Source organism: Olea europaea, chromosome 11 (genome assembly GCF_002742605.1).
Source record: "Olea europaea var. sylvestris chromosome 11, O_europaea_v1, whole genome shotgun sequence".
Taxonomy (NCBI): Eukaryota; Viridiplantae; Streptophyta; class Magnoliopsida; order Lamiales; family Oleaceae; genus Olea; species Olea europaea.
Genome location: NC_036247.1, coordinates 34,176,860 through 34,193,818, shown reverse-complemented (window position 1 = coordinate 34,193,818; position 16,959 = coordinate 34,176,860). Strand labels below are relative to the sequence as shown.

Here is a 16,959-nt window from a genome sequence, read left to right as displayed (position 1 = left end):
TGAGATTAGGCGCCTTGAATTAAGTAGCTAGACTACCACAGTGAACTCTTAATGTTGAAAATTACAAATTGATGTTGTCAAGAACGCAATCATCATTTCACATGGAAGAACCATTGTTGCATAGCAAGAATTGTCCGTATCCACCATTTTCAAGGCTTAAGAATAATTTGAAAAACTGACAAATATCGTTGAATTAACAGGTGAAACTCCAACTCCGCATAGGACAAGAAAATCTTGTAGCAAGACAACATGCGAAGAACTACACAGAAAGAAACATTGGATTTTTCTCATTATTATCCCAATCAAAATAGCATCTTGATCAAATCACAAATATGGATAATCCGACCAAACATTAAGATTTCAAAGAGCATACGTGGTTACAAGACAGATCAGCAAAATTAACCTTGAATTAAAAGACAACATGAAGATTTCATAGCTCAGTAAGGCCTAAGGATGCTTCTAGAGATTGATTGTGAGCTATTGGGCTTTACTTTTGCCAGTCCCCATCTCCGGCTGCTCCTCATGGGCGTCAGGTAAAAACGTAAGAGTCCATTATCAACGTGATTAGGTGAACGCCTTGCACTTCGATTCTTCTCCAAAACAAATTCATCCTTGCACTTCTTCCCATGTCCATTCAGTTGGACGTCTGATTTTCTTGCACTCCCATATGATCCCAGAATGTGAGTGGAATTTCTGCAGCTCACGCTACTATTGCTCCGAAACACATTCCTGTTGAATTCTCCTCTCTCGGAAAATGATCTCTCCACCCCATCAATTCTACTGTACCTATCATCTTCCTCGTCCTTGTTCCCACCACCACGTCGTTGTATAAAGCCCAATATTCTCCAACTCCACCTCCTTGATTTTTTCAACTCCTTTTGCTCCCCATTCTCTATCATCGAATTATTATCCCTAAACCCACTACTCAACTCAAATGTCTCTGAATAATCATCCTTCAAGGAATTTGAATTTGAATCCCAGAACTCTCTGTCCCCAAACAATGCCTTAGCCCCACAAAAGTGATCAGCAGTAGCAGGTAAAACCTTGGCATTAGAAACCACCTTCATTTCATCGGTCTCTGCCACCACAGCAGCCGAGGCCTTTCTTACAGAATTGGACCTATCAAGACTCTTCCTTTTTGAGGACGAATCTGCATAGTACTCCATAGTCTGCACAGACCCTCCCGGGACACCCTCGTCCCCATTAACACAGTTCACTGTCGTCATCACTGGATCCTCTACTGGAATCTGCATATCAGATCGTGATACATTCATAGTTGGTGCATCCTCCATTACAGAAACCATAGGCGCCATTCTCGGAAAACTCCTCCCAATCAAATGCCCATCCCAAGAAGCCCGAGGCTCGTCAAAAGAATACCTTGGATCATCCAGGCTAATTCTCCCAACATCAAGAGAAAACCGTGGGTCAGTATCACAAGACCTCCTCCCAAACCCGTATTCTGCAATTTCAGACTGCGTCTCTCTGTATTGCCTCGAAATTGGTTTTTCGACAGGCAGTTTAGCCAAATGCTCACCATTATTCTGCTTTTTCAACTTTTGTTTCCTCCACTTCTGCCATTTCTTGCTAAAAACTGAGGCAGCAGACCAAAATCCCCCTCCAGAACTCTTCTTCACTTGGATATCAAGATCTATATGATCCTTCATAGCCTTCAAATTATTCACATTTACCATATCTTCTTCGACTATCTCAGCTACATCAACCTCTCTTTCAAGGTCACGTCCAATATTTTCTAAAATGAAATCTTGAACTGGAGTAATTTCATCTTTGTCATCATCATTAACAGCAGCATTCGTGTCCTCTATGTTTTCAGGGTCTTCAAAATCATCCCCACTTTTGGTCTCCCCATAAACCGATTTATTGACAACAAAAGATTCGCATTGCTTGTTTGTCAGGCCATATTGTGGGTTTTGAGTAGAAGTAGAGGGTTTATTAGCGGTTTTATTGTCGTCGTTGATGGTGAAGAGTGACCCAAGTGTGTTCCTCACCCGGACGTCACAAGATTTTCTCTGGGGCTCAAAAGCACCGGAAAAGAGGCCAAATCCTTCGTTCTTAGAGGCTGAAAATGATTTAGTGCGACGAAGGTCAGGAAAAAATGAGGTGGGTTTGGAGGGCTTCTGAGATGGAAGTGGGGGGAAGTTATAGTTGGTGGTAGCGGTAGTTTTAGAGGAGGACGAGAATAAAGATTTAATGGCAGCGGCAGCACCAGAGACAGAAGGCCGGCGAGATGACGAGGGAGTTATAGAGGAGGACTGATCTAGTGTGGTGAGGCGCTCGCAAATTGTTGCATAGCAAGAATTGTCCGTATCCACCATTTTCAAGGCTTAAGAATAATTTGAAAAACTGACAAATATCGTAGAAGTAACAGGTGAAACTCCAACTCCGCATAGGACAAGAAAATCTTGTAGCAAGACAACATGCGAAGAACTACACAGAAAGAAACATTGGATTTTTCTCATTATCATCCCAATCAAAATAGCATCTTGATCAAATCACAAATATGGATAATCCGACCAAACATTAAGATTTAAAAGAGCATTCGTGGTTACAAGACAGATCAGCAAAATTAACCTTGAATTAAAAGACAACATGAAGATTTCATAGCTCAGTAAGGCCTAAGGATGCTTCTAGAGATTGATTGTGAGCTATTGGGCTTTACTTTTGCCAGTCCCCATCTCCGGCTGCTCCTCATGGGCGTCAGGTAAAAACGTAAGAGTCCATTATCAACGTGATTAGGTGAACGCCTTGCACTTCGATTCTTCTCCAAAACAAATTCATCCTTGCACTTCTTCCCATGTCCATTCAGTTGGACGTCTGATTTTCTTGCACTCCCATATGATCCCAGAATGTGAGTGGAATTTCTGCAGCTCACGCTACTATTGCTCCGAAACACATTCCTGTTGAATTCTCCTCTCTCGGAAAATGATCTCTCCACCCCATCAATTCTACTGTACCTATCATCTTCCTCGTCCTTGTTCCCACCACCACGTCGTTGTATAAAGCCCAATATTCTCCAACTCCACCTCCTTGATTTTTTCAACTCCTTTTGCTCCCCATTCTCTATCATCGAATTATTATCCCTAAACCCACTACTCAACTCAAATGTCTCTGAATAATCATCCTTCAAGGAATTTGAATTTGAATCCCAGAACTCTCTGTCCCCAAACAATGCCTTAGCCCCACAAAAGTGATCAGCAGTAGCAGGTAAAACCTTGGCATTAGAAACCACCTTCATTTCATCGGTCTCTGCCACCACAGCAGCCGAGGCCTTTCTTACAGAACTGGACCTATCAAGACTCTTCCTTTTTGAGGACGAATCTGCATAGTACTCCATAGTCTGCACAGACCCTCCAGGGACACCCTCGTCCCCATTAACACAGTTCACTGTCGTCATCACTGGATCCTCTACTGGAATCTGCATATCAGATCGTGATACATTCATAGTTGGTGCATCCTCCATTACAGAAACCATAGGCGCCATTCTCGGAAAACTCCTCCCAATCAAATGCCCATCCCAAGAAGCCCGAGGCTCGTCAAAAGAATACCTTGGATCATCCAGGCTAATTCTCCCAACATCAAGAGAAAACCGTGGGTCAGTATCACAAGACCTCCTCCCAAACCCGTATTCTGCAATTTCAGACTGCGTCTCTCTGTATTGCCTCGAAATTGGTTTTTCGACAGGCAGTTTAGCCAAATGCTCACCATTATTCTGCTTTTTCAACTTTTGTTTCCTCCACTTCTGCCATTTCTTGCTAAAAACTGAGGCAGCAGACCAAAATCCCCCTCCAGAACTCTTCTTCACTTGGATATCAAGATCTATATGATCCTTCATAGCCTTCAAATTATTCACATTTACCATATCTTCTTCGACTATCTCAGCTACATCAACCTCTCTTTCAAGGTCACGTCCAATATTTTCTAAAATGAAATCTTGAACTGGAGTAATTTCATCTTTGTCATCATCATTAACAGCAGCATTAGTGTCCTCTATGTTTTCAGGGTCTTCAAAATCATCCCCACTTTTGGTCTCCCCATAAACCGATTTATTGACAACAAAAGATTCGCATTGCTTGTTTGTCAGGCCATATTGTGGGTTTTGAGTAGAAGTAGAGGGTTTATTAGCGGTTTTATTGTCGTCGTTGATGGTGAAGAGTGACCCAAGTGTGTTCCTCACCCGGACGTCACAAGATTTTCTCTGGGGCTCAAAAGCACCGGAAAAGAGGCCAAATCCTTCGTTCTTAGAGGCTGAAAATGATTTAGTGCGACGAAGGTCAGGAAAAAATGAGGTGGGTTTGGAGGGCTTCTGAGATGGAAGTGGGGGGAAGTTATAGTTGGTGGTAGCGGTAGCTTTAGAGGAGGACGAGAATAAAGATTTAATGGCAGCGGCAGCACCAGAGACAGAAGGCCGGCGAGATGACGAGGGAGTTATAGAGGAGGACTGATCTAGTGTGGTGAGGCGCTCGCAGAGGCAAGAAGGACAGAAACCAGAAAATTGCTCATGAGGGTGGCGGTCGCAGCTGAAAGACGACCGAGGTGGCTGCAGCTGCGGTGGCGGAGGTGGTGGTGGCGCAGTTGGGTCTGCAGCCGTAGGATTCATAACCGTTTGAGCTGATTATGTGCAATACCCCCCCAATTCATGTTAACTGCATTCCATTTCATAAACTAAACTCAGCAAAGAGAGCAATTTGACTATGAGTGTGTAAATTAGAATGTTGAAGTGAGAGTTGTCTCTCTGGTGTATATATCTGCATCTTTGTGCATTCTCAAATTGCTTTCTTTGCTTTTTCTTTTTCTGGATTTGTGGTTCTTTTTGTTTTTCCGCTTTTCTTTTTCCTATTTTCTACGGTGCTTTTATTTTAGAGAAAATTACTTATTTTTTTGAACTTATAATCACATTAATAGGTATGAACTTTTTTTTTCTTTTTTCTTTTTTTTTTTTCAAAAATGTCATGTAACTAATAAAGCAGGTATAGATTAAATGACGATAAGAAATTATATTAAGTTACAATTACACAACTCATAAGTCACAAGCATTTATCGAAATATTTCAATGTCACGTATCAGCTAAATTTTAAAAATTTTTATAAGTTTGTTAATTTTGAAATTGCATTTTTAAACAAAAACAAAAGAAGGGGTCGATTTAGGCTCTTTTCTTTTCACTAAATAGCTGCACTAGAAGGTACTATGAGCCTTCTATCTAGCGCACTTGACCAGCTCGCATGGTTCACCGATTCTACGGAAAACTCAATTTTCCGTTTATTTTATTACCCATTTTTTACATTTTTGAAAAATGAAAATTGGATTAAGCACTGGCTGACTAGTGGGCCGTGATAGTGCTGGCTCCGACTTCACCTTCGTCAGCCAGTTGGGCCCACTTTCTTTCATTGCAAAACACACGGGCCCATTGATTCTAATTATTCTCATTCCATTAGAAAAAGAGAGGAAAAAAAGTGTTCATATATTTGGAGTTGAAAAGTTTTAGGATTATGTACACTGTGTATCTGCTTTTTGAAAAAGAAATGCATATATACTCTCATATATGCCATTTTAAAAACAAAAGTTGATTATATATACTGTAATTAATTTTTTTCTTTTTTTAGAAAATACCTCTTCTACATTAAAAATCAATTTTTAGTAAATTTTGATCAAAGTTAATGAAATGTATGATTGAAAAGTTACGAATTTCATATAATATGTAGTTAAAATTAATTAGAAAAAACCATAAAATTCCAGTCCTAATTCATCACCAACTCAAATTAATTACTACAACCTTCTTTTTTCTCTTGTTGTCACCACCACCACTTTTACTGCGCAAAAATGGTTGTCGAATTGATGTTGCAATAATAATTGTACAATTAATCATTTGCACTTTTAATGTTTTGGATTAAACAATTTTTAACCCTTTGATTGTCAGAGAGTTATTACAATACACTTTTTTACTTGTTAAATGGAAATAATCTAGCTTTCAAATTTGAGTGTATCCCCCCTTGATTATTGTGTTTAAGGGTGTGAAATTCAATTAGATGATGACTTTAAGGTTTTGAATGTCTTAAAGATCTCAACGTGGTGATAGTAGTCGATTGATTGTAGATATTTTTGTAGTGATGATGATGTTAAATTTTTTGGTGGTCGAGTGATGGTGGATTTTTAATTACATTGGTTAGGCGAATTTGGTGAGGTTGGTGATAGTGTGTATTTTTCTAAAAATGTTACATTATGTTACTTATGTTTTTAATTGGAAGTGTGAAGTTGTTTCAGACAGGTTTGTAGTGGTGGTGGTGTTTCAAATGAATAACATATATGTTACTCGTGTGTTTTTGGTAGTGATGCCGTGATGGTTGCAAACGGTGGTGTGGAGTGATTTTAGAAAGTAACATTATATGTTACTCATGATTTGTGATGGTGGTTGTCTTTTTGTGGTGGTAGTGGCAAACATCAATATGAAGTGATTTTAGATGAATAACATAAATTATAATAACATATATATTTATCATGAAATTTTTTTTTAAATTATATCTTAAATATTTTAATTGTACTCTACAAATAACACAATAACACACATTATCCAACATGTAATTCGTAAAAGTTGTGGGTTTTTTTCATGAAAAATTGAAATGTTTTAAAATTAAAACGAGGTTATTATAATAGGATGTAAATGTAGAATATTGATTTTTAATGAAAATGTTGGTGCTTTTGAAAAAAAATAAATAAATAGAATTAAGAAGGAAGTATTTTAGAACTTTTTAGACAAAATTAATATAATTTTGATGTTATCCCAAAGTTTTATACAAGGTATAGACTAGTGTAGAAAGAGGAATAATAGTAATTTTCACTAAATGCGTAATAACGAGTGGTAGTTTTGAATTTGTGGGATAATTTATGCTTCACTTCGAGTGAGTTTATAAACTATTTATAAATTTGTATTCAAACATTGAATTTTTTTATTCTTTAATGCGACGTGCTTTAAGTTAAAATTTGTCTTCATAAAATAATTTTGTTGGACCAAAATACGTAAATTTAATTAATTTTTTTATTACTAATAATGTCCAATAAAGTTGAACTCAAATTGACAAATCCAAAAGTGATTCTCTATCGCTTGCCTTTACTTTTCCTTATACGAAAAATATGACAAAAAAGGGGGTTTGAATATTTGTCTATCCATATTTCAGGCTTGTCTCTTTATCTTCTTTGTTTTATTTGGACAAAAATTCTGTCCACTTTGAATTGTGGGGTCCCCTCTTAACTTAAATCTCATTCCAATTTCCATTTTCTACCCAGAAATGCTCTCTCTCTCTCTCTCTCTCATACCATCAAAATTCTAATTAATTTTAAATATTTTGTACAATCGTGCTACAGTGCCCACCTCGGGGACCGACTCAGGGACAGGGCCTCAGCCCTCGATTTCAACTTCATTTTTTTTTTCAGATCCAATGGCCGAGGTGTTGCCACCTCGGCACCCTGTCCCCGAGTCGGTCCCCGAGTCTGGCCACATTGCATTTTCCTATTTTGTAATTACAATTATAAATTCTAATTAACTTTACATTATAACAAGATGATATATGATGCAGGAATCCAATAAAAGAGAAATCAAAGGTTTCGTGAATTTCACGGAAGTTACTATATCAAATAATGTTGTCTTTTATTAGAGTAATTATTGTACATAATCACAAAGACAAAATTGGTATCTCTAAGTTATTCTCATTGTTATAGGGAACTATTTAGATTGCATCATTGCAATGGAAAATGGGATTGCTGATTTGAACCCTTTACCCCACGCATAACACATTTTGTCTAGTAAAGAACACTCTCTCGAATGATTTCCCACTATCAATTAAGCCTTCATTTTGGACCCAATTTGTCAATTCACTACTTTAATCACGAGAAATATAACCTAAAAACAAGGGATGTATGGTACCCAAAAGTAGACTAGGCCAGCACTCCATCTTTGACACGTCGTGCTCAATCTTGTTGAGAATTATGAACTCTAATCCTATTTCACTCGGAATAATCAATTTGAAAAAAATAAATAAATTCTCAAGAAAAAACAAGACTTATAGAAGTTCGTCTCTACAAAAGACTATGCCCTCTCCCACCGTTTCAATAATTTATATGATTAAAGAAAAACGCTTTACAAAAGAAAATCAAACACTTATGTTCTCTAACCTCTCTTTATCTCCTTTTTGATAATAATAATAAAGTTTAAGAACGACTCTCTATTTATAAGATAAATTAGGGTAAAATTGAATTTTATAAGGATTCTAAATTAAAAAAATTACGCATCAAAATAATTACGCTTGATACAGTCCATAGGCACAATTTCTATCGAACTTGAACCTCATTGGGTCCAAGGACAATAATTTTTTTTTTTTTTTTTCAAAAATTGCCAGCCCTACGCACCTACTGTCCAGACTAACACAACCCAAATTTTCAAATATGTAAAATTTTAGTTTTTTTCTTTCTTTCTAAATCTCGTTTGAGCCAATCTAGCTAACAAGCCAATAGTCATTGCATTCTTTAGCCCAATGGTGCAATAAAGCACTTTGAAAAAGAAAATCATATAATCACATAATTATTTCCAGCTCAACTTCAGTTAAGCACTTAAGCTTAACCTCTTGATGCTAGAATCTTTAGTATTTTCTATTAAATAGGCCTGCAACACAAGATCCGAATCTTCCACGGGCCAAGATCGATTACTGGTTAGACTAAATCGTGCTACTGATACGCCTGCATATTAGGTTTAGTTTTAGATTAATATGACCCGATTAGCATTGGGATAATACAGCAATTAAAGTAGCATATGAAAACCTATTAAAATTTGCTCTTTCTCTAATCTCTAGAAGAATACACGTTGAGTAAAGGAATTCCAAGAAAGAATATAGAATTTGGCATGTTATTAAAGCCATAAAAGTGTGATTTCTGGCTTCTTTGTTCTTAGGGTTACTGCATGATATGATCCACTGACATGCTTTGAGATTAACAAGAAAAGGGTTTTTGCTGAAGTTTTTGTATATTAAAATTACATGAAAATTATCGATCAAAGGTGACCTAATTGCTTTTTATCTTCAACTTTCTTTTGTTAAACTAAGAAAGTTATTAGTGGTGCTTGTGTGAGTTTGCATGCAGGAAAGACCAAATCTTTGTGATCTTTTTTGGTTGGAATTTCTCTTTTATGGAGCTTATGTTCTGTTAAAAGTCGAACTATGAATGAATATGGCCCCAACAAGCCCTTTCCAGGCTGGGAATTTTATGCAAATCGAGTAGCTTTTTAAAGCCCATATTTGACTCAAGCTTTTGAAAATTGTCGAATATTTTATTTCATTTTATTTTATTTTTTGCACCGATTCAGTGCCAGTACACAGAGTTGTTGGGCCAGAAACATATAATTAGACAACTTGAAATCACCACAAATCTCATATTGGATTTCCCACTTGCTTTAGGAACAATTATTATTGTTAATTTAAATCTTGTTATAATCTATTCGACTTCTACTGATACTAAATGAGTTACTAACATTGATTTGGATTCTGCAACTTTACTTGCATAGAAATATTTATCTTTAAGGCGGTTTCCATTTTCTCATTCTACATAAATGCAGTATGAGTTCAACCATCGTCCAAGAACATGTCACAACTTTTGTGTCGACAAATATTATGCAATCCTTAACATCAGCATAAATTCCACGATGTGGTCCAAATCCAAAATCAAGGCAAGTGGGCTCTTGAAGCCATTTCAATGTGCATAAACAAGACTTTAATGGTACAAATATGGAACTAGAAAGAGACAAGAATGAGAGGCAGAATTGAAATTGGATTCGGAACAATTCTATGCCCCTTTTGGCCCAATATATATAAATATATATCTAAACATTTTATAGCAACCATAATTTTTATTAACTTTTCAAGTACACATTTTTATCAATGTTTATCAAAATTTACTAAAAATATGATATTTAGCCAAACTAAATAGGGGCTAAATAGTGTATCAGGTGAATATAATATATATTGATCCCTAATTTAATGTGGCTTTCAATCTGATGGTAAAACTACTAAATAGTCAAAAATGGAATAATTATTTACATTAGCGGCCAGCCATTTTTAGTTGAATAAGTCTGGGATATTGACTATTGAAAATGAATTCAGGGAAATTTATAAAAATGTTCGAATATATACTTGTCAATTGAAATGTTTTTAATTTTAACTATTGCAAAGAAGGTCAAATTTGATACCAATTAATTTTTTGACAGGTAAGAGTTACATTTAAACTGACTATTTCAAAAACAAAAAAAAAAAAAAAAAAACATGTTGGATGCGGCAAGCATCGCGAGACAATGAGTTGCTTTCCTGAGAAGCTACAATAACATGCAAGTTATTACCCAATGATTCCATTTCTTGATTTATGTAGTAGGTAATGACCAATTGAAGATTGGGAAAAAAATGAGGAAGAAGATGAACTAGAAGATTTAGCATTATTGGAGCTTTTTTTTTTCATTTTTTTTTTAAATTATGTTGATTGCGGTGTGTTACTCATGCATTGTGTCACATTATTCTTAAATAACTTCGATAGCAATGAATTTAAGGTAATTGTGTATTGACCATCTCGTCAATGGTGAGAATGCATTCTTTGCAATAATGATGGTTGACGAAGATGGCAAATGCATGTGGTAAGGTGTAATCCCCACATATGATTCTCAAAAGTATCTAAACATTGAAAATGATATTTTAAATATTAGTCTGGAGATTTTATAAATGTCAATAATAACAGCAAAAATGGACAAAGTTATGGAAAGTTTTGTGTTTAGCATTTAATATATTGCGTGTAGGGTAGCATGCCATTCGTTCCATCCATGTACCCCCCCCCCAAACATACATAGAGCATCGGGATGATCTCCTACCCAATGTAGGCGTTCAAGAATTGAAAGGTTGACGAGCAAGAGAAAATGTGATCGGTGCTAGTGTTCTGGACATGACAGATAGATGTGTAGAAATTCGGCCTCATTGAGTAATACATACAACGAAAATCTCAGTATCCACCTCATCGTTGGAGCTTATCATGATCATTTCTTCCTTGATATTGGGTGTGGTCCTACTTCGTCACCTGACTCGTAGAAATAACCAATGCCAAACATGACATCATCTTCTAACACGACATTATCAAAACGAACTTCATGAACACTGATATGAATAACCAGTGATGTTGTACGTGACTTAACTTCTTCAACCAAATTAGGAAAGGGAATGGAGAGAAGGCTCACCCTACGATGACTGTTTGCTAATTGGATGACAAATGGAACGACAAAAGGATGTTCTTTAGGTTGAGGGATATTCATTTCTTCATCATCTTCAAGGTCGAGCTTGAGGTTGATTGGGTTCTTAGCCAAAGAATCAGGTAGGGAGTTGTTTAGATCAAGGTCTCTTTTAAGGAGTTTGTTGGATAACCGAAGATATAGTAGAAGAGAAATGTTTACAATAAGTGGCTTTGCTAAGAAAATCTATGATCAATCTTTCTAGCCTCGCCATGCTTATAGAGAAGAGAGAGATAAATTGTACTAAGGATTTGCTACTTGTACATAAAAATAGTACATAAAAAATTACATAAAATGATGTGGAGGGAAAAATTGAATGAAAAAGTCAACTATGTTTTAAACTGACAAAAGATAAAATTACATGTACATTATTAGGTAAAAATTGATATACATATAGCAAGGTCTTTGTACTATATGGTTACCCACCAACTCCTTTTTAATTGCCATTACATTTGATTGACATTGAATTGACAACCTAGGTTTGTAAAAAAATTTCGCCACCTTGGTGTACCTCTTTACGTCATTATGTGTATCTAGGTTGTCAATTAACGCTAAAATCGTGATTGTATTAAATACTGCATCCATTGTTAGTTTATGCTCCACTATGTGCTAAAAATAAAGAATAAGTTCTATAACATGAAGAAATGAATAACAGAAGACTCTTTTCACAAATCTAATGTTAAATTTGTTGCAATCAATACATCTACTGTCATGTATCTTGTTAAGAAATGGGCTGCCTCATATTCTTGGGCCATAAGTTTGGGCCTATGTTGCTTAGTGCGAAAAAGGATTGAACCCGGATGAAGAAAACGCTATTTCTTAAAACGCGCCTCTTCCTTTTAATTGCAGCTTGATCGTGGCTGTACACTTGGCAATCTCCTGACTGTTGATTTGTGGCTCTTTGACTGAACGTTTAAAGCATTGTTTGGCCACACACTTGCACGACGATTGAACTCTATGTGTTAGGGTTTTTTCTCTTTTTCCTCTCTCTAATCGCACCGTATATTCTTTGTGAATTTCTGACCTGTAAATCTGAGTGATTCTGAGATTCTACACTTGATGTATATTGTGAGAAAGGTTCTTAGTGATTTGGTGTGATTTTTTGTAATGTGAGTTGAGGCTAGAGGAATATCGAAGAAATCTCTGATTTCTTCGTACATATTGTAACTTTCTTGGTGATTTCTTAGTGGATCTAGAGCTCTATCCACTTTTGGATGCTCAACGGGTGAGTAGGTTTGAAACCGAACATCCGGGCCCTTTGTGACAAAAAATTCTTCGTGTTCTTGCTTTACATTTCTGCGATTTTCATTCTGTTATTTCTTAAAATACAATTTGTGTTTTTTTAAACAAAACGCCTGTATTTGTTTTCTGAAAAATGCAAATTTTATAGTGAGAGGGTTCTTTGAAATAAGGAAATTAGTTTTTCTTGAAAGGTTTTCACTGATTAATCTTCGATCCAACTTTCTGGTTGGATCTCTTCAAGTACTGAAATACCTTTTTTGTAGATCTGTGAAATCTACAATAAATAGTCGATAATGTGTTGTATTCAAATCTTTTTCTGGAAAATCACCGTAACTCGCTCTTGACTCGTAACGATATGTTGTTTTTGGTGATTTCCGGGTTGACTCATTACTGAGTTCTGCTAGTTCTTGTAACTCGTACTGAGTTCCTGGTGAGTTGCGTCGACTCAAACTAATTCCTACCGAGTTAATGCTGAGTCATTATGACTCGTTGCTTCCCTACATGAATACTGAAATTCTTGGTTCATTTCTGGCATACTCTGAACTCTCTCCTTACTGTTAATTACCTGTGTTAATTTTTGGAAGCTGGTTATTAAGGCAAGTTGCCCTCCAGTACTTTCCTTTGTCCAAGATCTCATACGAGGATCTGGGAATCTAAGGGAGTATTGAAATTAAGGGTTACCACCCCTTAAACCGTTTCAAAACTGAAAACTACATTGATTCTTTAACTTTTGTGATTCTGTTATTACATTTGTCAAAATGTCTACTGCATATAAACTTGAAATTAAAACTTGGAATGGCACTGGAGACTTTAGTCTCTGGCACCAGAAAATGAGGGCTCTGTTGTTACAACAGAGATGTGCTACTGCATTTGATGGTAATTGACCTGCTGAAACTAGTGCCTATAGGAGAAGAGAGTTAGATGATACTACCTGGAGTTCTATTTTCCTTCATCTTTCTGATAGTGTAATTAGGAAAGTAGGTGAAACAACTTCTGCTGAGGCCTTACGGACTAAATTAGAAACCATTTACTTAACTAAATCAACACCTAACAAATGTTATTTGTTGAGGCAGTTTTATAATTTTAGATTTGACTCTTCCTCTGGATTGGAAGAGAACATTGATAGATTCATAAAACTAATTCAGGATTTAGAGAACTGTGATGAAGAATTATCTGAAGACCAACAAGTTGTTGCCTTACTAAACTCTATAATTGATAGATATAGGGAAATTAGAAATGCTTTGAAGTATGGAGGACAAGAACTCACAGTTGATATAGTAATCTCTGCCCTAAGAAATAGGGAACTTGAACTTAAAACTGATTCAAAAGATTCTAAGTACAGTGAAGGGTTACACATAAAGGAAAAACTAATCCAAAATAAGAAAAATAATTAGTGTAACTTTAATTTTCACAAGAAAGGAAAATATCAGAATCCTAAGTTTAGAAATAAAAATAAGAACCAAGTAAAATATAAGAATCAAGTTAGAAAGTGTTACTATTGTGGGAAAACAGGACACTTGATAAAAGATTGTTTTAAGAAAATTTCTGATTTGAAGAACACACAAAATGCTGATGGTTCTGCAGTTGTTGTTAACAAGAATGAACCTGATGTTCAAGGAGTTGTTCTTGTTAATACCTCCAATAAAAACTCAAAAGAATGGTTGCTAGATTTTGGATGCACTTTCCATATGTGCCCCATTAAAGATTGGTTTATTGAACTTGTCCGACCTTAGTTCAAATGGAAAATGACAAGTTCAAATGGAAAATGACATGAGATGTCAGATAAGGGGAACTGGAAAATTGAATCTTCTGCTAAACAACAATTATGTCCTTGAATTTGATAAAGTCAGATATATACCTGAACTAAGGAGAAACTTGATTTTTTTAGGAGAATTGGATGAGAAATATGACATAAGGATTCATAAAAATCTTCTAAGATTGATCCTTAATAATAAGGAAGTCATATCATCTCCTAAAATAAATGGCATCTATACTCTTCAAGCTGAACCTTTAGTAGGTCATGGCTCTCCAGCTATAAATTCATTTTTTGATGAGTCATTAATATGGCATAGAAGACTTGGCCACATGTCTGAAAAGGGACTGACAATTTTAAATAAAATGGGATGTTTTGGAAAAGATAATATTGAAAAGCTAAGTTTTTGTGAAGATTGTATAATTGGAAAGCAAAATAAATTACCTTTTAAACCTAGAACCCACAAATGTCATTTTAGAATATTTACATATGGCATTTGGGGTCCAGCATCAGTAAATACTCTAAGTGGATTCAGATTTTACCTGCTCATTGTAGATGATTTTTCAAGAAAAATTTGGACTTTTCTTTTAAAGCACAAATGTGATACTTTTCAAAATTTCAAACAATGAAAATTAATGATTGAAAATCAAACTAATAAGAGAATCAAAGTACTTAGGACTGATAATGGCCTTGAATTCTATAATTTAGAATTTGATTCCTTTTGTAAGGAATCTGAAATTCTAAGGCATAAAACTATAACATACTCTCCTCAGCAGAATGGAGTTACTGAGAGGATGAATAGAACCTTATTGGAAAAGGTCAGGTGTATGTTACACCAATTCTGGACTTCCAAAGTTCTTTTGGGGGGAGGCCCTGAAAACAGTAACATATCTTATAAATAGAAGTTCTTCAAGTGCCATTGATTTTCAAGTCCCAGAAAAATTGTGGTCAAACTCTATACCTGATTATAATGGACTTAAAGTTTTTGGCTGCATTGCTTACTCCCATCAAAATGAAGGTAAACTTGAACCAAGATCCTTGACGTGTGTCTTCTTAGGGTATGGGGAGGAAACAAAAGGGTATAGACTTTGGGTTAAATATCAAAAAGGTTATAAGGTTATCATCAGTAGAAATGTCATCTTCAATGAAAATGAATTACCCTACAAGAAATCATCATCTGAAACAAAATCTGCTGAACCTATACCTATGAAAGAATCTGTTCTTGAGAATCAGATAGTTGAATCAAATGATCAGAATGACTTAATTGAGGTGGAGACCACCCAATCTAATATTAATCAGGATCTGAGTGAACTTGAAGATGAAACTGAATCAATAGATCAATCCCTAGTTGATTATCAATTAGTAGAGATAGAGATAGGAGGAATAGATTCCCATCCTCTAGGATCAGAGAGGCTGAATTTGTTACATTTTTCTTTGTTCTTAACTCTATAAATTCTAAACCTTCCACCTTTGAAAAAGCTGTAACTTGTTTTGATTCCAAGCTTTGGAAAGAAGCTATGAATGAAGAAATGGAATCATTGATTAAAAATGAAACATGGATCTTAGTGAAAAAACCTAAAAATCAAAAAGTTGTGGATTGTAAATGGATTTTCAAGATAAAAGAAGGGGACTCTAGTATTGGAGATAAAAGATACAAAGCTAGGTTGGTTGCAAAAGGGTTTACCCAAAAGGAAGGAGTAGACTATAACGAAATTTTTTCACCAGTTGCTAAATACACAACTATAAGAATTTTGCATACCTTAACTACCCACTTTAATTGGGAACTTGATCAACTAGATGTGAAAACCGCTTTTTTAAATGGGGATCTTGATGAGACCATTTATATGAATCAGCCAAAAGGTTTTGAAGAAAAATCTAAAACTGAAAAAGTTTGCCTATTGAGAAAATCACTTTATGGCTTGAAGCAAGCTCCCAGGCAATGGTATAAGAAGTTTAATTCATATATTCAAACCTTGGGTTTTGTCAAAAGCAATTATGATTCCTGTTTCTTTTTTAAAGGGTCAGGTGGACCTGAATCCATTTATTTACTTCTATATGTGGATGATATGTTACTTGCTTGCCCAAATAGATCTGAAATTGATTTTATTAAAGTAAAATTAAAATCTGAATTTGAAATGAAAGATCGAGGACAAGCTAAGAAGATTCTTGAAATGGAAATCGAAAGGAATAGGAAAGACTTCACTTTATGCTTGAAACAATGTGCCTATGTGAAGAAAATACTTGAAAATTTTTCTATGACTGAATGTAAACCTGCTTCTTTACCTCTTGCAAATCACTTTAAGCTATCAAGTGAACAGTCACCAAAAATCGCTAAAGAATTTAAAAGAATAGAAAATGTACCATATGCAAACACTGTAGGGTCCATAATGTACCTCATGATTTGTACTTGACTAGACCTAGCTCATAGTATAAGTATTCTAAGTAGATTTATGGCTAACCCTGGTGAGACTCATTGGCTGGCTATGAAATGGATTCTAAAATACTTGAAAGGCTCATCAGATATAGGTTTGCTATTTAAAAACAGCAAAGAAGGCATAGTTCTTAAAGGATACACTGACTCTAATTTTGTTGGAGACTTAGATAAGAGAAGGTCCACTTCATCACATGTTTTCACTTTGTGTGA

General features: G+C 35.5%; 2 protein-coding genes across 2 annotated transcripts; both read right to left on the bottom strand.

The window, feature by feature from the left end:
• Positions 1–266: 266 nt before the first annotated feature.
• LOC111404769 (UPF0503 protein At3g09070, chloroplastic-like) lies at positions 267–2,333 on the bottom strand. Its single transcript, XM_023033529.1, has one exon. The coding sequence runs from the start codon at positions 2,331–2,333 to the stop codon at positions 438–440; it is 1,896 nt and encodes a 631-aa protein (XP_022889297.1). The 3' UTR covers positions 267–437.
• Positions 2,334–2,452: 119 nt separating this feature from the next.
• Positions 2,453–4,804, bottom strand: LOC111404179 (UPF0503 protein At3g09070, chloroplastic-like). The gene has a single exon (XM_023032946.1). It carries the CDS (start codon positions 4,613–4,615, stop codon positions 2,624–2,626), a length of 1,992 nt encoding a protein of 663 aa, XP_022888714.1. The 5' UTR covers positions 4,616–4,804; the 3' UTR covers positions 2,453–2,623.
• Positions 4,805–16,959: the final 12,155 nt, after the last annotated feature.